We start from the raw sequence: 26,697 nt of genomic DNA on the forward strand, positions 1-26,697 counted from the left end.
TTCGCTTCTTCATTCTGGGGTATTGTGTGTAGATTGATGATAAAAAAAAAGAATTTATCCATTTTAAAATAAGGCTGAAATGTAACAAAATGTGGAAAAAGTGTGAAGGGTCTGAATACTTTCTGAATGCGCTGTATTCAGTTGGCAAGGCAGAGTAAAGAGTAACTGGGGCTTGCTGCAAGAGAGTTAAGGGGCAAGGTATCTGAGAGATGGTGAACAAGCTGAAGGATTGGTTAGGGTGGCACGGTGGCGCAGTGGTAGAGTTGCTGCCATACAGTGCCAGACACCAAGGTCCGATCATGACTGCAAGTGCTGTCTGTACTGAGTTTGTACGTTCTCCCTGTGACCGCGTGGGTTTTCTCCGTGTGGTCCAGTTTCCTCCCACACTCCAAAGACGTACAGGTTTGTAGGTTAATTGGCATCTGTAAATTGTCCTTGGTGCATAGGATAGGAGATCGCTGGTTGGTGCGGACTCAGTGGGCCGAAGGGCCTGTTTCTGCGCTGTATTGCTAAACTAAAACTAAACTACTGATCGCTAAAGTGAATGGGGGAGACGGTTGGTGGATGATGTGGAATGAGCTGATACTAGGCAGATTCTCGAGTGAATGAGAGGAATTAAATCATGAGGCCGCCATGAGCTAGGGTGAAAGAAAGGAGGTTTTGAAACCAAGGATGAAAGTCCAAGGGTGTTCCTTGGGATACAAGAACATGGTACAGCTTGACAAGAGAAGGTGCAAGGAGACCTTGCAGTGGGTGACACATGAAACACAGCATTCAGGGTGGATCCAGAGTTGCAAACAGCACAAATGAGCAAAGGAAGAGTGATGAAATAAATACCAGCCACCACTTCATAATGGAGTCAAAAATCTCCAAAGATCCAATTAACTACTGGTGATGATTGGGAACATTCCCCTAGGTGTCAGGGGGAGTCAGTTATAAACAGAGCACATAAAACATTTCTCTTTGCTTATAATCTTTGTATGGCCCATTAGATAATAATGGCACCATGTTTGCCAAGAAATTCAATGACACCATTTTTTGCTGCATGAAAAGCACTGCAGAAGGTGAAGAGATCAATACACCTAAAGAGACAGCATTTTACAGGGACCACCCATACATAGGCCAGACCATTGGCTATGTCGTCTAGGGGGTTAATGACCTTGTGCACGAGGCACATCTAACCTCGGAAAATGCACTCCGAGTGTGATAATCTGACCCTTCACTGTGCAGCAATCAGAGGACATCTGTCATTAATGCCACTTCTCCATTGGTACCACCAACCCACACAGGCTGTTTGGAGGAGGCAGAGACTGTAGGGAAATGGAGACTGCTCCCACATTTAGTTTAGTTTAGTTTAGAGATAAAGCGTGGCAAAAGGCCCTTCGGCCCATCAAGTTCGCACCGACCAGCAATCCCTGCATATTAACACCACCCAACACACACTGGGAACAATTTTATATTTATACCAAGCCAATTAATCTACCTGTATGTCTTTGGAGTGTGGGAGGAAGCCAAAGATCTTGGAGAAACCCCATGCAGGTCGAGGGGAGAACAGACAAACTCCGTACAGACAAGCACTCGTAGTCAGGATCGAACCAGGGTCTCTGGCGCTGTAAGGTAGTTGCTCTACCGTTACGCCACCATGCCATCACTCAAAGGTTCGTGACCAAGTGTTGAAGTGGCAAGTGACATTTGTTCCACAGAAGGCAATTGCCTTCTCCAACAGGAAGGGGTTAACCACCTGAGCTTGACATTATAGAAAGGGTACAGAGGAAATTTATGAGAATGTTGCCGGGACTTGAGGGCCTGAGGGAGAGGTTGGGAATGCTAGGACTTTATTCCTTGGAGCATAGGAGGATAAGTGATGATCTTCTAGAGGTGTAAAAGATCATGGGGGGAATAGGTGGGTTTAATGCAAAGAGTCTTTGGCCCAGAATAGGGAAATTGAGAACCAGAAGATATAGGTTTAAGGAGAGAGGGGGGAAATGTAATAGGAACTAGAGGGGCAACTTTTTCACATAGAGGGTGGTGGTATATGGAGCAAGCTGCCAGGGGAGGTAGTTGAGATAGGTACCATCACAACATGTAAAAGACACCTGGATAGATGTGCAAAAAACTTGCCTCACACATCTCCTTTGAACGTTTCCTTTCTCACCTTAAAGCTGTGCCCACTAGTCTTTGACATTTCCACTGTAGGAAAAGTGTTCTGATTGTCAATCTTACTATGCCGCTCATAATTTCATATACCTCTATCAGGACTCCCCTCAGCCTCTAACGCTCCAGAGTAAACATCCAAGCGTGTATAAGGTGCTGAATAAATGGCAGTTCAGTGGAACTGAAGTCAATGTGACCAATTCCAAATAACAATGAAATAGGGATTTTACTGGCAGACATTTTATTGCTAAAGCTCATGACAGATTTTGTAATCGAGGGTCCAAATGTGACCTAATACATCCGTTGTTATTTCCACTTCAGCAGCATGAGTCCAACTCATGTTAGCTATGAAATTTCCAATACCTTCCACTTCTTCATAATTCATATAGACATCTCCAGGAAAAATGTCAAAAAGAATAGCTGCTTAAAATGTTTATTCCAATGCTTATAAATTATCACTTAATAATGAACACTCCTACATGCAAAGGTGAAGTACAATATGAAAGGTCTCTAGTTTCAATATAAAATACTTCGGGGAAATAGCATGCAAGTGACTAAAATAAAGGTTTCAAGTACACGGATGCATCAATAATGCTTCATCACCATTCCAAGGCAAATCATATATTGGATTTCCCTCCCTTCAGACCAAGGCTAATGACTGTCAGCCACTCAATGAAAAATGAAGCTAATTATGTGAGCTTTCTCATGACTGCATACCATATCATCAGCTGAACATCTTTCATCATAAAGATTTTCAAATGATTGCATGGAAATTGTTTCAATGTGTATGCAATTACCTTTGTGTGAGAGAGAGGCAGATACCTGCATCCAGAACATGCCCCAACTCCATCTCCCAGAAATATCAGCACAACTCACTCAACAAGTGTGCAGTATTCTAGATTTTAGAGTGCAGATGTCAAAGACCAGAGACCCATAGCTTTAAGGTGTGAGAGGCAAGGTTTAAAGGAGATGTGTGGAGCAATTTATTTTTAAACACAGAGGATGGTGCTGCCTGGAACGCGCTGCCAGGGGTGGTAATGGAGGCAGATATGATCGTAGCATTTAATAGACTACAGATGCTCCCCGACTTACGATGCTGCAACTTACGATATTTCGATTTTGCAATGGTGCAAATGGCAGCGACCCGTAGCGAGCCACAGCTCGCTTCCGGCCACGTGATCAGGCGTATTAAATGCATTTCGACTTACGATATTTTCAGTTTACGATGGGTTTCTTGGAACGTAAACCCCATCGTAACTTAAGGAGCACCTGTATTAGACAGGCACATGGATATGGTGGGAATGGATCATGTGCAGGTAGATGATTTTAGTTTATCCTGGCATGACACACTTCCCTAAAACTGCACCTCAGATATTGCGCCACAATGGATCATTGCCCTCATATCAACCTCCACCAGGCATAAATAAACATCATATCTTCAGGTATCACAAAATGCTGGAGTAACTCAGCAGGTCAGGCAACATCTTGGAGAGAAGGAATAGGTGACGTTACGGGTCGAGACCCTTCTTCAGACTGATGATCCTTGATCAGTCTGAAGAAGGGTCTCGACCTGAAATGTCACCCATTCCTTGTCTCCAAAATGCTGCCTGACCTGCTGAGTTACTCCAGCATTTTGTGATACCTTCGATTTGCACCAGCATCTGCAGTTATTTTCCTACCCATCATATCTTCAGCATTCCGTAACCTGTTGTCAGTATCTATTACCTGTTCTCGTCTTCCTTTAGTCTACTGCAATCAAAGAGGAGTTATTCCAAATCAAAATATTGCAGGTGCTGGACATCTGAAATAAAAGTTATCAGACTAGGTACTATCTCACCGTTTAAGAAACATTTAGACAGGTACATGGATATGGATAGGTTTAGGGGAACATGAGCCAAAACGCAGGCAGGTGGGACTAGTGTAGATGGGACATGTTGGTCAGTGTGGGCAAGTTGGGCCAAAGGGCCTGTTTCCACAATGTATGACTCTATGCTCATTGCCATTGCTCTCCCCACCCCATCCTATCTCTGCAACTTTAAACAAATTTGATTTTAAGTGTTCTCCCCTACGGTAAAGAGACCACTTCTCTCTCCATTAGTATTGCTGATTCGCTGAGTATTTCCAGAATTCAATGTTTTTAATAAGTAGAATTATTCAAGGATTGAATGTTCAATGAATCAATACACTTCTCACCTTTTTAGTGTGGTCATAGCACGTAATAATGCAGCGACTGTCAAACTCAAGGCCGTTGGTGCAACTGTACATCCCCTCGAAGACTAAGGGAGGTCGGTCACAAAGCACTGGGTTGCAGCCACCTTCTTCCCAATATCCTCCTTCTAAACACTGCAGCTTCAGGAACCTCCTGCAGATGAAAATACACAGTACATTATATAAGAGTAAAAATGGTTGTTTGGTACTATATATACTGCCTTCCATTAAATTGTCCATCTTCATAGTTTCTATCTATCCAATATAATTTGCTCTCTGTCCCCCACTCTCCAAATGAATGGGACCACTCACTATCACACATGGTGTCCTGATGGGGTCACTCTTCATTATACACACACTAATCCAAAAGAATTGCTCCTTCTCCTGCTATTGGGATACTGAGAATACGTAGTTCTGATATAATCTGAATCTGAAATAATCTGACTGCACGTAGAAACAAATAATTGCAGATGCTGGTTTATAAAAAAGGTAGACACAATGTGCGGGAGGGAGTAATTCAGCAGGTCAGGCAGAATCTCTGGAGAAAAAGGATGCATGATATTTCGGGTCGGGACCCTTCTTCAGACCCAAAACATCACCCATTCTTTTTTTCCCCAGAGATTCTGCCTGACCCGCTGACTTACTCAGGCAATTTGTGTTTATAATCTGAATACAGACTGAAGAAAAGTCCTGATCTGAAACATCACCTATCCATGTTCTCCAGAGGTGCAGCCTGACCTGCTGAGTTACTCCAGCAATGTGTTTTTTTCTGATGTAATGCAGCTGTTTTTCTAAGAAACTTTGTTTTATAAAAAATTGCATTATAAAATCAACTGAAGGGTTGAGGGGGAGGCAGAGGATTGGGGAATCGCGAGTTTCAAACTCATAATTACGAAGATATTTTTCCATGCCAGATTTTCAAAAATAAAGACACAGCTAGCTAAAAATACTAAAGGCTGTATTTTACATGGTTCAACAGAGTTTCATTGCACAAGTGTTACTATGAGTGATTGGTTGTCAATTTCAATGGCATACTTCAGTTAAAGTAGTAACTGTGTTCTTAAGAGATAATGGTGTCTGATTACTGTGGGGAGGTTACATCAAACATGATTTTTTTTGCCTTGCTATACTGTTTAAATCCAACATTTTTTTCTGCTTGTCAATTTCCAAGGTAATTTTTAAGTGTTTCTTTAGTTCCCATTGAAAATCAAGTTGTAAACAATTTGACTGGCAAATACCATTCCCTAATTTATCACTTGCATTATATCCAACTCGTGTTATGGAAACATGCATTGTAGCAGAACTGCCTGCTTTTTTAAACATATTAGCCAGATGTTATCTACAGTCGTACCTTTCATTTGAAGCCAGTGGACTTCACCAGTTGTCCTGCTCTCTTCAGAGGACATACCTGGCGCCTCTGATCATAACAACCAGATCAGAATCACCCTGGAACTACCACTTCATGTTTAATCGTACTTACTTCCTGGACCGTTTATCATTGGTCCCGTGTATGTAATAGCCAGGGTTGCACTTGTATCTGCAGATGGAACCAACGTCATGAGCTCCTTGGAGGCACCTTGACACCAGCAGCCTGGCATTAGCCACTGGTGGAGGGGCATGGCATTCCACCTTGCAGAAGGCTTCAGGGAACGACCAGAGGCCATCTTCCATACACTTCAGGAAGTAATTATCACCTAGAGACAAAAGCCATGAATGCAGTAGCAGTTTCCCCACGTTCTTTGCCCTCTCCTACAGTATATCTAGCCGAGCAGCTGTCAAAACATCAGGCATCAAAATTACGAGCGAACATTGAAGATCTGATAAATACCAGCTCCACTGATGGTGTTTCAAATACACTTGGTTTTAATTTAGGTATAAGCTGTTGGCAATTCCCAAAGCTTTAAACAGGTTATGACAACATCATAATTCACAACATAAAGCCCTTAAAACAAAAGAATTGCAAACTGAAACCTCATGTTCAGAGTGATCCCAGCATTTACTTAATTGATTGATCAGAGGATGACACGGATGACTGGTGAGAGTGTTTTGAGCAGTGATTTGGCAAACTAGGGCTCTTGAATACTCTCAAATAATTCTACTCACTCAGTTCGGTCCTCTCACTAATCGGATTTTGAGCACAGCCACTAAAAGTAAATTCTGGGAGTGGGAGATTTGTCCGAAGATTGTCTGCTGCTCGGCCCCGGAGACTGAGAATGGGAAGGTTCAGGAACGGCGGCGGAAGCTGGAGAAAGGACCAGTAAGAACCAGAGGTCTTGCCTTCCGCACCCTCAAGGTCAGCTGCCGGAGGTGCCCCCAGGACATGAATGCTGAAGAGAGAGGGACGACAGGCTGGTCGCTGGCGATCTGGATGGAGGATGGAAGCGGCGGCTGCATTGGGCTTTAATGGCAAGCTGCCGCTGGGACTTTGAAAATGGCACCAAAACCTGGTGACTCTTGCATATGGACTCAGTGGGCTATTTCTGTGCATTCTGTATTTAATTAGAGATTGTACTTGTGTAAGGCAATAATCTAACTGAACTGCATGCACAAAAAGAATTTCACTGCACATTGATACACATGGTAACATAAAAATGCATTGAACCACTGAGGCCATTGACAGTCCCAACATGCAAACAGCTGCCTGAATGATTATACTCTACCCACAACACTAGTCTCATTCCAAAGTGGTAAAGCAATGGGTTGCCATTACAACAAAGCACTTTGCCAAAAGAGAAGCCCCGTGATCCCAACAAAGATTCAGTAATTCAAGACTGCACAGCAGAGGACTGTGTTGTTATTCAAAGAATAACATTTTCTGGTTTTATTTCAAATCTCTAGCATTTGCAGTATATTACATTTGTATTGCAGTTGTCACCAATCTTTCCATAATCAAGACCAGAAATAAATTGAGTAAAAAGCTTTAGAAAACCAAGTCAATGAACATTTGGTTTACTGCAGACTTGATGTCCTTTCTCCAATTCCTGTCAACTTCAACAGCCGCTCAAAATGTTGGGATATCCCCGCAGGTCAAGAAACATCTCTGACACTCAAAGAATGTCTGATTCTTTCAAATAACCCCTTAGAATTATTTTTTTCTATAGTTTTGATCTAAAAAATACATGCTTCTATCAGAGGTATGCTTTTCAGCTTACACTTAAAATACACCAAAGCTCATTTTCAAAACATTTTACCCACTTATCTCTCCAAATATGCCTAAAGATCTCTCCCATTCCTGGGCTAACCCTAGGCAGGGAATTCCCACTAGCTGCACAGTGAACTGCTGGTGACTTTGGAGATATAGTGCGGAAACAGTTCCTTCGCCCCACCAAGTCCACGCCGACCAGCAAACAACCCCATACACTAGCACTATCCTACACACTAGGAACAATTTACAATTTTACTGAAGCCAATAAACATACAAACCGGTACATCTTTGGAATGCGGGAGGAAAGTGGAGCACCCAGAGAAAACCCACGTGGTCACAGGGGTGAATGTACAACTTCCATACAGACAGCCCCCTTAGTCAGGATCGAACCTGGGTGTCTGGTGACTTTAGGCCACATCTCTCTCACTACGCCACTGTGCCTTTCTGGGTAAGTGCCATTATCTTTCGTGATTTTAATCCTGGTTTGAATGCATATCCCAAACTTGCCGGGAATTCTACATGGACATTCAAACATTCTACCCTTGGACATTGGGCTTCTCCTGGTGTTCAACTGTGGAGCATGGAACAATGGTTCCACGCACTTGTGCTTTGGAGATAGCAAGTGTGTAGGAAACTGACAGTTAACATTTCGGTCTAGAGACCTCCATCTGTGCTGTCCAAATGAAGGGTCTAGACTTGAAACGGTGCCTGTTCTTTCCCTCCATAGATGCTGCCTGATCCTCCTCCCTAATTCCTCTAGCACCTCTCATTATTTTGCTCCAAATGGTAGCATCTGCAGCCTCCTGTCAAAGACTAGGGGGCCTAGCTTTAATGTCAGAGGGGGGGAGAGTTTAAAGGAGATATGCATGGCAAGTTCTTTTTTTACCCATGGAGTGGAAGGTGCCGGGAATGTGCTGCAAAGGATGTTGGTGGAAGCAGATAAGATAATGGTGTTAAGAGGCTTTGGAATCTGCTTAGCAAGCTAGTGCAAGATAAAGGATTTCTCCCCAATAATTTCTCCTTCATAGGATAGGATTGATCTCAATATTTTTTGTTGATGTTTTTAATTAAGATTTTATGTAAACTTTCTTTAACTGATTCTGCATAGTTAAATGTTTTCCAGTATTTCAGTTTAATTTTTTCTCAAACTTAAAATAATCTCTCAGACCTTTTCCAAATAGTTTGATTAATTTCTGACTGCTTTGGAAAGGTTTTGTACATCTCCAACCGTTCAGACAGTTTTAACAGCTGGCTAAATGGCAGCCGCGATTTGGCTAGCTGTAAACTTTTTCACTAGTTTGATGTGTGAGTTTTGTTTTAGTATCAGGGTCGACCTTTGGCAATGACACGTCTCTATCAGATCAGCTCAATGACTTTTACGCCGATTTTGAGCAGGCGTACAATATCCTGACATGGTTCATACTCTCATCCCCCATAGACTTTGTCCCATAAATCTCGGTGGTAGAGATCAGATCTACTGAACACTTACAAAGCAGCTCGACAGATTCTGAAATGAATGAATGAATAAGTTTATTGGCCAAGTATGTGCATATACAAGGAATGTGCCTTGGTGCTCCGCTCACAAATGACAATACAAACATACAGTTAACAATTAAGAATAAAGCATAACCACACCAAAACAATAAGGATGCAACATTACTGTCTAAATATGTGGGTGAAAATAAACCAGAGCAAAAAAGAGACTACAGACTTTGGTTATTGAGTAGAACTACTACTCGTGGGAAAAAAAGCTGTTTTTATGTCTGGCTGTGGCTGCTTTGACAGTCCGGAGTCGCCTTCCAGAGGGAAGTGCTTCAAAGATTTTGTAGCCAGGGTTAGAGGGGTCAGAGATGATCTTGCCCGCTCGCTTCCTGGCCCTTGCAGTGTACAGTTTGTCAATGGGGGGAAGGTTGCAGCCAACAACCTTCTCAGCTGATCGAACGATCCGTTGCAGCCTCCGGATATCGTGCTTTGTGGCTGAGCCAAACCAGACCATGATGGAGAAGGTGAGGACGGACTCAATGATAGCAATGTAGAATTGGACCATCATTGCCTGTGGCAGATTGTGTTTCCTCAGTTGCCACAGGAAGTACATCCTCTGTTGGGCCTTTTTGACTGTGGAGTCGATGGTGGCCCCCCATTTAAGGTCCCTGAAGATGATGGTTCCAAGGAACTTAAATGACTCCACAGATGTGACAGTGGTGTTGTTGATGGTGAGTGGGGGGAGGGGAGGGGGAGCTCTTTGAAAGTTAAATTGTGCGCCAATCAACTGGCTACAGTCTGCTCTGACATCTTCAACCTCTCGCTTGAACAGTCTTCTAACCCTATCTGCTTCAACGATACCTCAATTATTCTGGTCCTCAAGAAAAGTTAAATAATTTGGCTCAATGACTACTGCTCAATGGCTCTAACTTTGGCCATAATGAAACATTGTTACTGGCCCACATTAGCACCAGTCTTCGGACAATCTAGACCCCTGCAATGTGCAAACTGAAAAATATGGAACACATCTCAGGGTTGTGGGTTCAATCCTTTGCTTTATTCACTGTACACCTATGATTGTGTGACCAAGTCCAATGCCAATTTGATATTTAAGTTTACCGATAACACCATCTCCTTTATAGAGACATTTATGTTCCTCACCTGAACCTTCTTCCCAGGGTGGAAATGTCAAAGACTAGCCTTAGTCTTAAGGTCAAAGGGGGAAAGCTTAAAGAAGTTCTAAGGGCCAATTTTGTTTATTACGCAGGGAGCGGTGGGGGCCTGGAACGTGCTGCCAAGAGTGGTGGTGGAAACAGACACGACTATGGTGTTTGAGAGGCTTTTAAATAGGCACACGGATACAAGAAATGGAGGGATTTGGATCATGTGCAGGCAGAGGATGATATATCTGTCAGACCTTATGGGCCGAAGGGCCTGTTCCTGTGCTATGCTCTTTACTCTTATACTATCTGAAGATCGCTACACACACGTTTGGGTCTACAATACCTTACTCAACCTAGGAGTGATATTAATGGTTTCGGATTAACACTAACCTCCCATGTTCAACTGTCAGACCATGCAATTATGAACCTTAGCTTTAAATAGGTTTAGGTTTAGCTTTAAATAGGGTAATAGGAATTAAAGAAAGTTAATTAACTATATATTTTAATTAATGAACAATTCATCACTATTAGCATAGTTTTAGCATTTCCTTGATTTAGCTATGATTTAAGGTCCATCAACTCCTTAACTATTTTTCAATATTTCTTTGCCAATGTATTATTTTGAGCAAAATCCCCCAAGATCAATTTAATTTTTAGATTTTTTTTTAGAGATACAGCGCGGAAACAGGCCCTTCGGCCCACCAAGTCCGCGCCGCCCAGCGATCCCTGCACATTAACACTATCCTACACATACTAGGGACAATTTTTACATTTACCCAGTCAATTAACCTACATACCTGTACGTCTTTGGAGTGATCAAAGGTTCAGATAACGAGCAGTAACAATCTGACTCCAACCACAAAGTTTTCCTATTTGTTGACAAGTATCTCAGCTGCTTCTCATATATTAGCTTCTATCTTAGAGGGTTTGAGATACGTATGTTTAATACGCACATCATTTCCTGTGCTTGGTTAATCTTTGAAATTCCAACATTATTCTGCACATCTCACTTACGTAAAGCATCAGTATAGAAGATTATTTTTAAGGGTGCTTGGAACATGCTGCCAGGGGTGGTGGTGGAGGCAAATATGATAGTGGCATTTAAGAGACTTTCAGATAGGCGCATGGATACGCGGAAAATGGAGGGATATAGATCAAGAGGAGATTAGTTTAATTCGGCGTCATGTATGGCAAAGACATTGTGGACAGACGAGCCTGTTCCTGTACTGTTCTATGTTCTTTCCACCATTCAGGGGAGCAAACAGCCTGAGTTTGCTGCATTTATCACTTTCTGCTTTTATATCAAGTTGGCTCATTTTTTATATAATTTGCAGTTTCTTCTTGTACAAGTCTTGCCTCTCAGGGAGATCCCACAATCTTACCATCAACAATAGAAGATTCAAGCTGGTGCCGGAGCATGGTGACTTGTTGCGTGCTCTTCTCAGAGGAAAGCAAACTCAATGCTAACATTTATTTCAAGAGGGCTTGAATACAAAAACAGGGATGTTAATGCTGAGGCTCCAGAAGGCACTTGTATGGCTACATTTGAAATATTGTGAGCAATTTTGGGCACCATATCTAACGAAGGATGTGCTGGCTCTGGAGAGGGTCCAGAGGAGGTTTAGAAAAATGATCCCAGGAATGAGTAGGTTAACCTATGACGAATGTTTGTCGGCACTGGGCCAGTACTCGCTGGAGTTTAGAAGAATGAGGGGGGACCTCATTGAAACATACAGAATAGTGAAAGGCTTGGATAGAATGGATGTGGAGGATGTTTCCACAAGTGGGAGAGTCAAGGACGAGAGGTCGTAGCCTCAGAATTAAAGGACGTTCTTTTAGGAAAGAGATAAGGAGAAATTTCTTTAGTCAGAGGGTGGTGAATCTGTGGGATTCTTTGCCGCAGAAGGCTGTAGAGGATATCCGTCAGTGGATATTTTTAAGGCAGAGATAGATTTTTGATTAGTACAGGTGTCAGAGGTTATGGGGAGCAGGCAGGAGAATGGGGTTAGGAGGGAGAGATAGATCAGCCATGATCGAATGGCGGAGTAGACTTGATGGGCCAAACGGCCTAATTTTATTCCTAACAGGACCTTCTGACCTTATGAGGATCTACTACCATCCAATACCACTCCTTGAAATCTCTTTTTAAACTTTAAATCTGGAATCATTTCTAATTATATTTTATGTTCCACATTCTATATCTTCCCATGTTCTCTCCCTATTGGACTTGAGTTTGCCCCGATTGTATTTATCTATATACTAAAACTCTAATTTGTTTGTTTGTTCGTTCCTAAACTACAGCCAAAACGGTACACGATAGCGCAACAATTTTAGGCCCACCTTATTCACCGTCGTCCCTTTGGTGCTAATGGAAGAAGTTTAATTAAAATCGGTGTTATCTTTTTTAAGTTATTCACATTTTAAAGTTTAAATCTATCTCCGAGGGAGGGAGGGGGTGGAGGGAGGATAAGGGGGGTTGAGGGGGATGGAGTGGGGGGGAAGGGGGCGGGGAGGGGAGGGAGAAAGGGAGGGGGAGGAGGGGAGGAGGGGAAGAGGGAGGGGGGGAGATGGGAGGGGGGAGGAGAGAGTGCTGTACCAATGCAGGAGAGGTTTGGGCCCAATGGGTCCACTTGGTCTAGTGTATAATATTATCTGATCTGATTGGATCGCTTGCAAAAAAAAGCTGTGCACTGTACTCAATATGCATGACAATAATAAACTGTGATCTAAGTATCACATACACAGAAGCTTAATGTGCAGCTGTTAACTGTTGTCATTATGTCATTTTGACAGCCTATCGCTACCATTTCCTGCAGTCTACTCATTATTCCCCTGCGGCACGGCGATATAGTTGCAGCTTTACAGCACCAGAGACTCAGGTTTGATCCTGACTATGATTGCTGTCTGAACAGAGTTTGTACGTTCTCCTCGTGAACTTTCTCTGAGTGCTCAAGTTCCCACCCGCATTCCAAAGACATGCAGGTTAATTGACTTCTGTAAATTGTTCCTATGCGGAGGATATAACTTTTGTACAGATGATCACTGGTAAGTGCGGACTTGGTGGGCCAAAGGATCTGCTTCCACACTGTATCTCTAAACTAATCTCTGCTGTCGAAAATTGGTGCATATTTCTCTGTCCAAGTTCTGGCTCAAGATCATAGACCCAAAACATTGACTGTTACTCTTTCCACCGAGGCCGACTGACCTGGTGAGTTTTACCAGTATTTTCTGTTTATTTAAGGTGTAGGATCACTGGCTAATTTTTGCTTACCATAATCCAAATTTAATAAACACAAGTTTTCAAATCATTTAGGGTCAAACTTCCAAAATACCTGCTGCTTACACTGGGCTCAGGGCCACTCCAGTTGAGCATTGTTATTTTCTTTTTTTTTGTCCCAATCTTTTTAAATATAGGGAAGTAACTTTTATATTTCAGCTCTTTCATTTCATCTGAGGAAAGATCCTGACCCGGAACGTTGCCTATCCGTGTTCTCCACAGATGCTGCTTGACTGCGGAGTTACTCCAGCGCTTTGTGTCATCTCATTTGATGTGCTTATTTGAAACTAAATGTAAAATGATAATATTTCCATACCTTGTAATATAGCTGGTGGATTACATGAGAAGATGCAGTGGCTTCCAAAAGTAGTGCCTTCCGGGCAAAAGAAGGTGGCATGATAGATTTGAGAGTGGTCAGGAATACCACAGTCAATGGGTTCACAGGTCACAGCTCCGTCCCATTTTCCATGCTTGCAAAAGAGGGAAACTTCTGTCTGAAACACAAGCAAGGAGATTTAATACCTTTCATCCAGTAACCCATAAGCTAATAATCACCAGTGCATTGATAAATCCCAAGCAAGATCTGGAATAGTTTCCTTTCAAAAATACTTAGTTGTTTCCTCAACTCTTTTTGACTGGACTGATTCAATATTAGATTGATTCAATATTAGGCGAGGACAAGGGAGACTATCCCTACAAACCTACTCACTCCCATGGCTATCTTGACTACACTTCTTCCCACCCTGTTTCCTGTAAAAACTCTATCCCCTACTCCCAAATCCTCCGTCTACGTCAAATCCTCCGTCTACGTCTCCGGCACGGTAGCGCAGCGGTAGAGTTGCTGCTTTACAGCGAATGCAGCGCCGGAGACTCAGGTTCGATCCTGACTACGGGTGCTGCACTGTAAGGAGTTTGTACGTCCTCCCCGTGACCTGCGTGGGTTTCCTCCCACACTCCAAAGACGTACAGGTATGTAGGTTAATTGACTGGGTAAATGTAAAAAATTGTCCCTAGTGGGTGTAGGATAGTGTTAATGTGCGGGGATCGCTGGGCGGCGCGGACTTGGTGGGCCGAAAAGGCCTGTTTCCGCACTGTATATATATGATATGATATATGATATCTGCGCCCAGGATGAGGTGTTTCACACTAGGGCAGTGGTTCCCAACCTGTGGGTCGCGACCCCAAACGGGGTCGCGACACCAATGCCATGGGGTCGTTAAATGATTTTGAGCTGATATGAATATTATATAAAACACGGTGAAATGCATATTAAGATAGTTATATAAATTCATACTATGAAACTAAATGTAACAGTTCCCTAAGTCACTCAACACAACGTGTTGTCACTCAAGCCAGTATTGAACATGTTTGGTTTCTGTTTTGTCTTGGTTGCGCCACCGCTGTCGCTCCTCCCACTTACCTAGTGTTGTACGCGCGCTTGCAGTGACACGTAGTTAGTTTTGTTCGAGTGATTCTTAACCCTTTAAAAATGAGTGTAAGAAAGAGAAAGTACAGTGATGATTTCTTGAAATGGGGATTCACTGACATAGTTAATGCAGGTGTGGAAAGACCACAGTGTGTAGTATGTTTGGAAGTTCTTGCTCATGAGTCTATGAAACCAGCTAAACTTCAAAGACATCTCGAAACTAAGCACCCTGATTTGAAAGATAAAAGTATTGACTTTTTTAAAGCAAAAGTTGTTGGTGTCAAAAGCCGCCGGCTTGATAGCAGTGGATTATTTCAAAACAAAAATGTAGCCGCCATTGAAGCTTCATACACGGTTGCATTAAGAATAGCACGTGCTAAAAAGCCACACACAATAGCTGAGAATCTTATTTTTCCATGCACCAAAGATATTGTACGTCTCATGATCGGTCCTGAAGCGGTAAATAAATTATCGCTTCTATCCGTGTCAAACAATACGGTAAAACGAAGGATAACAGATATGTCCGAGGATATTTTATGCCAAATTATTCAAGAATTAAAAGAAACTCCAACTGGGCTGTTCAGCATACAGCTTGATGAAACTACTGATGTGACAAACTTTGCACAACTTCTTGTGTATGTTCGTTATTATAAAAATGAAAAAATTAAAGAAGAATTCTTGTGTTGTAAGCCTCTGCAAACTTCAACTACTGCTGCTGATATTTTTGATTTAATTGATGATTTCTTTAATGAACATTCAATTGAATGGAAGAAATTATGCGGAGTTTGTACTGACGGGGCACCTGCAATGCTCGGCTGTAAGTCTGGCTTCCAATCGTTGGTTAAAAAAGTGACTCCAGAAGTAATTGGGACTCACTGCATGATTCATCGACAAGTATTAGCTACCAAGACGTTACCTGAACCATTGAAAGAAGTGCTTAACCGAGTGATTAAAGCAGTAAATGTCGTTAAATCAAGGCCACTTGCAACACGGCTCTTCAAAGTTTTATGTGAGGATTTGGGATCAACGCATGAAGCACTATTGTTTCACACAGAGGTAAGATGGCTCTCGAAAGGAAAGGCGTTGAAGAGATTTTTTGAATTAAGAGGAGAGCTTCAAATATTTCTCGATTCTCAAAATGCAAGCGAATATGAATCATTGTTGACGGATGAATTTACGTTGTGCAAATTGGCATACCTGGTCGACATTTTTGAGATATTTAATAGTGTTAATACAGGATTACAGGGTAAGGAAAGTACGATAATATCTTTGTCTGAAAACATATCGTCTTTCAAAATGAAATTGGAACTCTGGATCACCAAAATTAACCATAAGAAATTATACATGTTCCCAACACTTGTCCAATTTGTTGAAGAAGCGGCAAATGAAATTAACATCGATGACTTATATAGCTTGATACAAGAGCATTTGGAAATTCTTACTGTTCGATTAAGAAGTTATTTTCCTGATGAATGTTGCAAATCTTTCTCCCTTACAATCAACCCATTCAATGCCAATGTATCTAATATCCCTGAAGCAGCAGAAGAAGAGTTCATCGACTTAAAAAACAATTTTGAAGCTAAATCATGGTTTGGTGAATTGCAACTACAAGAATTTTGGGCAAAAAGTTTCCAAAAATTCCCAGTAATATCAGAAATCGCGATAAGGAATTTATTGCCCTTCCCAACAACTTACTTATGTGAAGCAGCATTCTCCCAACTTCTCATCCTTAAAAACAAATACCGAAATAAATTAAATCTGGAAGACGACTTGAGGTGTGCCATATCGACAACGGAGCCCAGGATAGAATTGCTAGCTAAAAAACTGCAATACCAGCCGTCTCATTAAAGTCAGTTCATAAACATATTTTACATAACGGTGGAAATTTGTGTGTTCGAACAATTTTGAATTGATTTGCAATTAATTAATGTTTGTAGGAGCTTTGGAATTTTTTATGAATAAATAATCTATAATTCAATAATCGCAATATATGGCAGTTTGTTGTACAAAAACCGAATGTATATATAAGATATTTTAAGGGTTGGGGTCGCTTCATGATTGCTTGTTCTAAAATGGGTCGCTATATTTGAAAGGTTGGGAACCACTGCACTAGGGCATCGGAGATGTCGTCATTCTTTAGGAAACGGGGGTTCCCCTTTTCCATTATAGATGAGGCTCTCACTTGGATCTCCTCAATATCCCGCAGCCCCTCTCTTGCTCCCCCTCCCCCCATTTCATAACAAGGACAGAGTCCCCCTTGTCCTCGCCTTCCACCCCATCAGCCGTCGCATACACCAAATTATCCTCCAACATTTCCGCCACCTCCAACGGGATCCCACTACTGGCAACATCTTCCCACCTCCACCTCTTTCTGCTTTCCACAGAGACCGTAATTCCCTAGTCCACTCATCCCTTCCCACCCAAACCACCCCCTCCCCAGGTACTTTTCCCTGCAGCCGCAGGAGTTACAACACCTGCACCTTTACCTCCCCCCTCAACTCTATCCAAGGACCCAAATAGTCTTTCCAGGTGAGGCAGAAGTTCACCTCCTCCAACCTCATCTATTGTATCCGGTATTGCAGATGTCAACTTCTCTACATCGACAGGATCAAGCGCAGGATCGGCAATCGTTTCGCTGCGCTCAGTCCGTCTCAACCAAACTGATCTCCCAGTGGCTCAGTACTTCAACTCCCCCTCCCATTCCCAATCTGACCTTTGTGTCCTGGGCCTCCTCCATTGTCAGAGTGAGGCCCAGCGCAAATTGGAGGAACAGCACCTCATATTTTGCTTGGGCAGTTTACACCCCAGCGGTATGAACGTTGACCTCTAACTTCAGGTCGTCCCTGCTTCCCCTCTCTATCCCCTCCCCCTTCCCAGTTTTCCCACTAGTCTTCCTGTCTTCGACTACATCCTATCTTTGTCTGCCCCCCCCCCCCCCCCCTGACATCAGTCTGAAGAAGGGCCTCGACCCAAAACTCCACCCATTCCTTCTCTCCCGAGATGCTGCCTGACCTGCTGAGCAACTCCAGCATTTTGCATCACATATTATCATGTCCCCAACTTATTTTTTCAGTGCAGTCACTGGCTTAGGATGGATTGAAATCCTATGAACGTTTTAGTCATATAATGCCCAACTTTTCAAAATAATGCACAATATTTCTACGATCTGCACCAAGACAGACATGAGGATTGAGGTGAGGATGGTCATATCCTAATTCATTTTATTCTGCTCACATTCCATTGCCACCCTTCCCCCTACCTCTGAGCTTGCTTCATAGTTCAGTTGGACATCACCTAATCTGTATCATAATCCCATTTAGCCAAATGGAACTGGATCTTAATATTGTCAATTCTGAAATGTAGATATGACCTTCTCAACACCTTTTTGGGAAAAATGTGCTTGTCATCACAACCTCTGGGCAGCACAGTGGTGAAGCTCCAACAGTTGCTGCTGTACATCTCCAGTAACCTGAACCTCTAAAACAGTCTTTGTGAAGTTTGCAACTTTGCCTTGTGACCACATAGATTTCCCCTGGGTGCACCAGTTTCTTCCCACTTCCCAAAGATGTGTAGGGTGGCAGGTTAATTGTCCACTCTAAGTTGCCCCTAGTGTGTAGGTACTGTAAGTGGTAGAATTTGGGGAGGTTAGAAGGGTATGTGGGAAGAATAAAACAGGATCGGTATCGGATTTTTTTTAATTGGATGGCTGATGGTTGGTCTGGACCGTGGGCTGAAGAGCTTGTTTCCGTGCTCAATCTATGACTCCATTATACCTCAATAATTCATTTATTGATGTGCCCTTGTTGTAGGGTCTCTGTAGGAGCAAATAGAAAGGCCACTCGGACGGTGTACGAAGGAACAGGCGATTATTAAAACTGGTGCTCTTCAGGAGATCAGACAAAGCTGATATGTTGCATGCGACTTTGATACAGCTTTTATATTCTCAGCTGACAAGATTACACAGAAAATTGACTAATGGTTAAACTAGGTCTTAATTACAGAATGGACGGTACAGAAAGACTTATTTAGGTAACAAACTAGGTCTTGATTACAGAATTAAATTATTATCCACAAGTCTACAATTGTGACCGATGTGAGAGGGGAGGTAAATACAGAAGTTAAAGTGTTGTACTTAAATGCGCGTAGTATAAAAAATAAAGTGGATGAGCTTGAGGCTCAGTTAGTCATGGGCAAGTATGATGTTGTAGGGATCACTGAGACATGGCTACAAGAGGACCAGGGCTGGGAACTGAATATTCAGGGGTACACAACGTATAGAAAAGACAGACAGGTGGGCAGAGGGGGTGGGGTTGCTCTGATGGTAAGGAATGATATTCATTCCCTTGCAAGGGGTGACATAGAATCAGGAGATGTTGAATCAGTATGGATAGAAATGAGAAATTGTAAGGGTAAAAAGACCCTAATGGGAGTTATCTATAGGCCTCCAAACAGTAGCCTCGACATAGGGTGCAAGTTGAATCAGGAGATAAAATTGGCGTGTCAAAAATGTAATGCTACGGTGGTTATGGGAGATTTCAACATGCAGCTAGACTGGGAAAATCAGGTTGGAAATGGACCCCAGGAAAGAGAGTTTGTAGAGTGCCTTCGAGATGGATTCTTAGAACAGCTTGTACTGGAGCCTACCAGGGAGAAGGCAATTCTGGATTTAGTGTTGTGTAATGATCCTGATCTGATAAGGGGACTAGAGGTAAAAGAGCCATTAGGAGGCAGTGATCACAACATGATAAGTTTTACTCTGCAAATGGAAAGGCAGAAGGGAAAATCGGAAGTGTCAGTATTACAGTATAGCAAAGGGGATTACAGAGGCATGAGGCAGGAGCTGACCAAAATTGACTGGAAGGAGGCCCTAGCAGGGAAGACGGTAGAACAGCAATGGCAGGTATTCCTGGGAATAATGCAGAGGTTGCAGGATCAATTTATTCCAAAGAGGTGGAAAGACTCTAAGGGGAGTAAGAGACACCTGTGGCTGACAAGGGAAGTCAGGGACAGCATAAAAATTAAGGAGAGGAAGTATAACATAGCAAAGAAGAGTGGGAAGACAGAGGATTGGGACTCTTTTAAAGAGCAACAAAAGTTAACTAAAAAGGCAATAAGGGGAGAAAAGATGAGGTACGAGGGTAAACTAGCCAATAATATAAAGGAGGATAGCAAAAGTTTTTTTAGGTACGTGAAGAGGAAAAAAATAGTCAAGGCAAATGTGGGTCCCTTGAAGACAGAAGCAGGGGAATTTATTATGGGGAACAAAGAAATGGCAGACGAGTTAAACCGTTACTTTGGATCTGTCTTCACTGAGGAAGATACACACAATCTCCCAAATGTTCTAGGGGCCGGAGAACCTAGGGTGATGGAGGAACTGAAGGAAATCCACATTAGGCAGGAAATGGTTTTGGGTAGACTGATGGGACTGAAGGCTGATAAATCCCCAGGGCCTGATGGTCTGCATCCCAGGGTACTTAAGGAGGTGGCTCGAGAAATAGTGGAAGCATTGGAGATCATTTTTCAATGTTCTATAGATTCAGGATCAGTTCCTGTGGATTGGAGGATAGCAAATGTTATCCCACTTTTTAAGAAAGGAGGGAGAGAGAAAACGGGTAATTATAGACCAGTTAGTCTGACATCAGTGGTGGGGAAGATGCTGGAGTCAATTATAAAAGACGAAATTGCTGAGCATTTGGATAGCAGTAACAGGATCATTTCGAGTCAGCATGGATTTACGAAGGGGAAATCATGCTTGACAAATCTACTGGAATTTTTTGAGGAGAGTCAGTGGATGTGGTGTACCTCGACTTTCAGAAAGCCTTCGACAAGGTCCCACATAGGAGATTAGTGGGCAAAATTAGGGCACATGGTATTGGGGGTAGGGTACTGACATGGATAGAAAATTGGGGATAAATGGGTCCCTTTTGGAATGGCAGGCAGTGACCAGTGGGGTACCGCAAGGTTCGGTGCTGGGACCCCAGCTATTTACGATATACATTAATGACTTAGATGAAGGGATTAAAAGTACCATTAGCAAATTTGCAGATGATACTAAGCTGGGGGGTAGTGTGAATTGTGAGGAAGATGCAATAAGGCTGCAGGGTGACTTGGACAGGTTGTGTGACTGGGCGGATACATGGCAGATGCAGTTTAATGTAGATAAGTGTGAGGTTATTCACTTTGGAAGTAAGAATAGAAAGGCAGATTATTATCTGAATGGTGTCAAGTTAGGAGGAGGGGGAGTTCAACGAGATCTGGGTGTCCTAGTGCATCAGTCAATGAAAGGAAGCATGCAGGTACAGCAGGCAGTGAAGAAAGCCAATGGAATGTTGGCCTTCATAACAAGAGGAGTTGAGTATAGGAGCAAAGAGGTCCTTCTACAGTTGTACCGGGCCCTGGTGAGACCGCACCTGGAGTACTGTGTGCAGTTTTGGTCTCCAAATTTGAGGAAGGATATTCTTGCTATGGAGGGCGTGCAGCGTAGGTTCACTAGGTTAATTCCCGGAATGGCGGGTCTGTCGTATGTTGAAAGGCTGGAGCGATTGGGCTTGTATACACTGGAATTTAGAAGGATGAGGGGGGATCTTATTGAAACATATAAGATAATTAGGGGATTGGACACATTAGAGGCAGGAAACTTGTTCCCAATGTTTGGGGGAGTCCAGAACAAGGGGCCACAGTTTAAGAATAAGGGGTAGGCCATTTAGAACGGAGATGAGGAAGAACTTTTTCAGTCAGAGAGTGGTGAAGGTGTGGAATTCTCTGCCTCAGAAGGCAGTGGAGGCCAGTTCGTTGGATGCTTTCAAGAGAGCTGGATAGAGCTCTTAAGGATAGCGGAGTGAGGGGGTATGGGGAGAAGGCAGGAACGGGGTACTGATTGAGAGTGATCAGCCATGATCGCATTGAATGGCGGTGCTGGCTCGAAGGGCTGAATGGCCTACTCCTGCACCTATTGTCTATTGTCTATTGTCTATTGTCTAACTTGGATGGCAGTAGATCCAATTTTCTGTTACAATGATGGGTGCATGCTGTGATATAATCAATGAAGTTCCTGAAACCTGGGTGTTGTTAAAGCTGCATTCCATATCTCCACTTTTAGGCTGTGCCTGCGGTTCCCTCTCAACATTAGGACAATCCACATCCCTATTGACTAGTTATTAGCCCTCACTGTTCTTTCCCCTACTCCACCTCAATCAGAGTAAAGACTACCCTTACTCATTCAACTCCTTGAAAAACCTTAACTACTCAAAGACACTTCTCATTTGTCATTTGCTCACAAGGAAGACAAGCACAGTGTTAGCAACCTATGCTCAAAATTCAACTCTTAGGCCTTGTTTCATTATGATGAATCAATGTTGCAGACATAAAGCCTATAAATCTTTGCCATGATGCAGCACTCTAATCTGTATTCCATATTGAAAAGAGGTTCCAAAAAACCTTTTTTTAAACTGTTACATATACTTGTATTACAATCTGCTTGGAATATTTTAATTGCCTTTTTTAATAATTATAGTACTGTACTTGTTCCCTAGTTTTAATAGATTTCTCCACTTCTACTGAATAATAGACCATAGCCCTTTTAATCTGCCATCATGCGGAAAATTGCAAAGAATGAAACTATTTCTTAGTTACTCTCATTCAGTGAATTTTCCAATGAATCATATCCCTTCCAACTAAATCCTATTACACAAAATTCCAAAAACAACATTAAGCATCCCACCCTGGCCTCTTTAAACATTTCATACAGCACACGTCTATGTTCTCAATAGTTTGTGCAAACTATTTTTTTGACCTTTTGTTTACTCCTTTTAAACATTTTGAAATGTTTCCAAATAATTCAAAGAAAGGCAGAATTTCTCTGCAAAGCACATGGGCATTTATCAACAATTAGCTCATTCACTTCAAATTTATTAGCTGCCATTGCCAATTTTATCTTTTATCAGACTGATGACTTCACAACCCCCAAAAAAATGATTTTGTTATTGTGAATTCAGATTGTAGAAGAAAAATAGAATGCAAACCAGATATATTGCTTGCCAATGAACTAATGACCATTTCAGGGAAAGAGGTTTGAAAGTAGATAAAAACATATCACAGGTTCTGATTGTCGCAACAACAGTGAGACACGCAAATATATTGCATCATGCTCCCGATTTTGGCATGATAAGAATTGTTCTGTTCTGCTTTATTTGAGTGTTTTAGTGTTTGGGTCATATATCCCAAAATGAAAAAATGAAATTCTTACTTGCAGCAGCACAATAGAATATGTAAACATAATACTTAATCGATAGCATAATAAACAATAAGTTCAATAATTGTTTTTAAAAGATAGTGCAAACACAAAACACAAAATCCCTTTTGCAACCAAGGAAGTTCGTATTGTTCAATAGCCTGATGACTGTTGGGAAGAAGCCATTCCTGTACCTGGACAATATAGTTTCCTGGCTCCTATACCTTTGACCGGATGACAGAAGTGAAGTGAGAGCGTGGTCAGGGTGGTGTGGGACCTTGGTGATGCTGGCTGCCTTTTTGAGGCAATGCCTCCTGTAGATCCCTTCCAATGTTGGTAGGTCATTAAACATGATAGTCTGGGCAGTGTTCACCTCTTTCTGTAATTTCCTTTTTTCCTGGGTGTTCAAGTTGCCAAACCAGGCTGTGACACAACAAATTAATTTGCTCTCTACTGTACACCTGTCCAAGAGAATATTTGTTGACATACCAAATCTCCTCATGAAGTAGAGGTATTGATGGATTTCTTTATGATTGCATCAATACGCTGGGTCCAGGACAGATTTTCAAAGATATGCACACCCAACAACTTAAAGTTTTTGACTTTCTCCACCACCGAATAGTTAATGAAGACGGAATTATGGATCTTCAACTACACTGTATACCTATCACACTCTCTATGTACCAAGTCATGTAAAAATTCTATATTTATGCTACTTTCATTTAATTATTCATGTTTAATATTATTCCAGCACTTTGTGTCACAATAACTTTCACGCTGGTAAATCAGAGTCTGCCTTACTGTGTCCACTGCATCAGCCTGAACGCTGATCATTTCTCCAGTTTCGAGGTGCAACTAATTAAAGTAGGCCTAGCCTATCCCCTCTTAATTGTTCTTGTGTATCGCCCACCAAAAATGCACAAGGACTTCATCACCCAATTTGCTGATCTGATTTCTAGCATTTTGCCCAAATTTATCATATCATATCATATATCTACAGCCGGAAACAGGCCTTTTCGGCCCTCCAAGTCCGTGCCGCCCAGCGATCCCCGTACATTAACACTATCCTACACCCACTAGGGACAATTTTTTTTTTTTTTTACATTTACCCAGCCAATTAACCTACATACCTGTACGTCTTTGGAGTGTGGGAGGAAACCGAAGATCTCGGAGAAAACCCACGCAGGTCACGGGGAGAACGTACAAACTCCTTACAGTGCAGCACCCGTAGTCAGGATCGAACCTGTGTCTCCGGCGCTGCATTCGCTGTAAAGCAGCAACTCTACCGCTGCGCTACCGTGCCGCGGTGGTCCAGCCCCTACTGAAAATTTGACCAGATCATGATTCTTGGTGACTTTAATATTCATGTTTGCTGTCCCACTAAGCCTCTTGTGAGTGAATTTATGCACCTGGTTGAGTCCCTCAATCTGACTCTTCACACCACGGGACCCACTCACAAGTTAGGCCATACTCTCGACCTAGTGTTATCGTCCGGATTCCCAATCAACAACATTGAAACTACTGAAGCCTGTCTATCGGACCACAGCGCTATCATTTTTGACGCATCTCTGCCTTTATCTCCCGCAAAATCTCATCTCCCTGTTCGCTACTCCCACGACATAAATTCATTGACTGCCAGTAAATTCTCCGAGGCTCTCACAGCTGCCCCCAACATCTGCACTATTGAGGCCTCACCCCCCCATCTCAGCACTGAAGATCTCGCCTCTTTATTTAATATCACTTGCTCTTCCATCCTGGATTCTATCGCTCCCCTTAAAATGAAAAAGCCTAAGCCCAAAGTCGGCCGTGGCTCAATGACTCCACCAAAGCCCTAAGAAGGGAGTGCAGAAAATCAGAAAGGAGGTGGAAATGTGACAAGCTTCAAATTTCCTTTGAAATTCTGAGAAACAATCTTCTCAAATACCAGGAAGCAGTAAAGTCTGCTAGAGCACAATACTTCTCCGACCTTATTTCCAAAAACTCTCATAACTCCAAGGTCCTATTTAGAACAATTACCTCTGTCATATGTCCCGCCCCCAGTACCAGCTTAGTTGGGTCCCCTGCTAAGTGCGAAGAATTCGCTAAATTTTTCACCAACAAAGTTGAGAACATTAGAATGAACATTTCCCCTCCCACCCGTGACCTAGCTGTCTCACTAGTCTGTTCATCTAAATTGGACTGCTTCCAACCCGTCACTCTATCCTCCCTTGCAAAGCTTGTCTCCGCTATGAAACCTGCAACCTGCCCCCTTGATCCTGCCCCCACTGCCCTTCTGAAGGATGTTATTGCAATAGCCGGTCCCAGCATCCTCTCTATTATCAACAGTTCTCTGGCCACTGGCAATGTTCCAACCAGTTTCAAGCACGCGGTGGTCCAGCCCCTACTGAAAAAACCTAACCTAGACCCCACCTTGCCTAGCAACTACAGACCCATTTCCAAACTGCCATTCCTGTCAAAAGTCCTTGAAAAGGCAATTCTAAACCAATTAGTGCCCTATCTGCACCAATACACCATCCTGGAAAGTTTCCAGTCGGGTTTCAGAGCCCACCACAGCACAGAGTCTGCCTTGTTGAAGGTACACAATGACCTGCTTCTCGCCATCGACACCGGCGACTGTGCAATCCTGCTCCTTCTCGACCTCAGCGCAGCATTCGATACAGTGGACCACACCATCCTTATTGACCGTCTCCGGTATGCGGTTGGCATTGATGGCACTGCCCTGAGCTGGTTCGCTTCGTACCTCAAAGATAGGAGTTTCGCCATCAACATAGGCAGTTATTCCTCTGCTCCAGCTAGCCTCTCCTGCGGAGTTCCACAAGGCTCCATCCTAGGCCCCATTCTCTTCTCTCTATACATGCTCCCCCTTGGCCAAATCATTCAAAGGCACGGCATTTCTTTCCACTGCTATGCCAATGACACTCAGCTTTACCTCCCCCTGAAACCCAACAACCAGTCAAATTTAAACAGCCTCTTACACTGCCTTGAGGACATAAAATGTTGGATGGCACAGAACTTCCTCCAATTAAATGAGAGCAAGTCTGAGGTCATCCTATTCAGCCCCCCCCGACTCCATCAACTCGATAACAGGCAGTCTTGGAAGTCTATCCTGCCTAGTCAAACCGCATGTCAAAAACCTCGGCATGATATTTGACTCTGCATTAAAATTTGATAAGCAAGTCAACGCTGTGGTAAAAGCCAGCTTCTTCCAACTTCAAACCATAGCTAAAATCAAACCTTTCCTCCAATTCGACGACACAGAAAAAATCATTCACGCTTTCATTTCCTCCCGCCTAGACTACTGCAACTCCCTATACACTGGGATCAGCCAATCTTCCCTGTCCCGCCTGCAACTGGTCCAAAACGCCGCAGCGAGACTCCTGACGGGTACCCTTAAAAGGGACCACATCACCCCGATTCTGGCCTCTCTCCACTGGCTCCCTGTACGGTACAGAATCAAGTTCAAGCTCCTCCTATTCACGTATAAAGCCCTAAATGGACATTCCCCCCCCTACATCAAAAATCTTCTAACCCCCTTCTCTAACTCCAGGTCCCTCAGGTCGGCCGACTTGGGGCTACTCACTATCCCGCGGTGTAGGCTTAAGCTCAGGGGTG

General features: G+C 42.9%; 1 protein-coding gene across 1 annotated transcript in view; it reads right to left on the reverse strand.

The window, feature by feature from the left end:
- The window catches only part of pappa2 (pappalysin 2), a 266,339-nt gene that overhangs the window by 76,760 nt on the left and 162,882 nt on the right, over positions 1-26,697 (reverse strand). The window contains exons 15-17 of the mRNA XM_078407399.1: positions 13,746-13,923; positions 5,843-6,056; positions 4,348-4,516 (exon numbers count right to left, since the gene is read on the reverse strand). Of these exons, the coding sequence (XP_078263525.1) occupies positions 4,348-4,516; positions 5,843-6,056; positions 13,746-13,923 (561 nt within the window). The remainder of the gene's footprint in view (positions 1-4,347; positions 4,517-5,842; positions 6,057-13,745; positions 13,924-26,697) is intronic.

This window comes from Rhinoraja longicauda, chromosome 11 (assembly GCF_053455715.1).
Source record: "Rhinoraja longicauda isolate Sanriku21f chromosome 11, sRhiLon1.1, whole genome shotgun sequence".
NCBI classification, from domain to species: domain Eukaryota; kingdom Metazoa; phylum Chordata; class Chondrichthyes; order Rajiformes; family Arhynchobatidae; genus Rhinoraja; species Rhinoraja longicauda.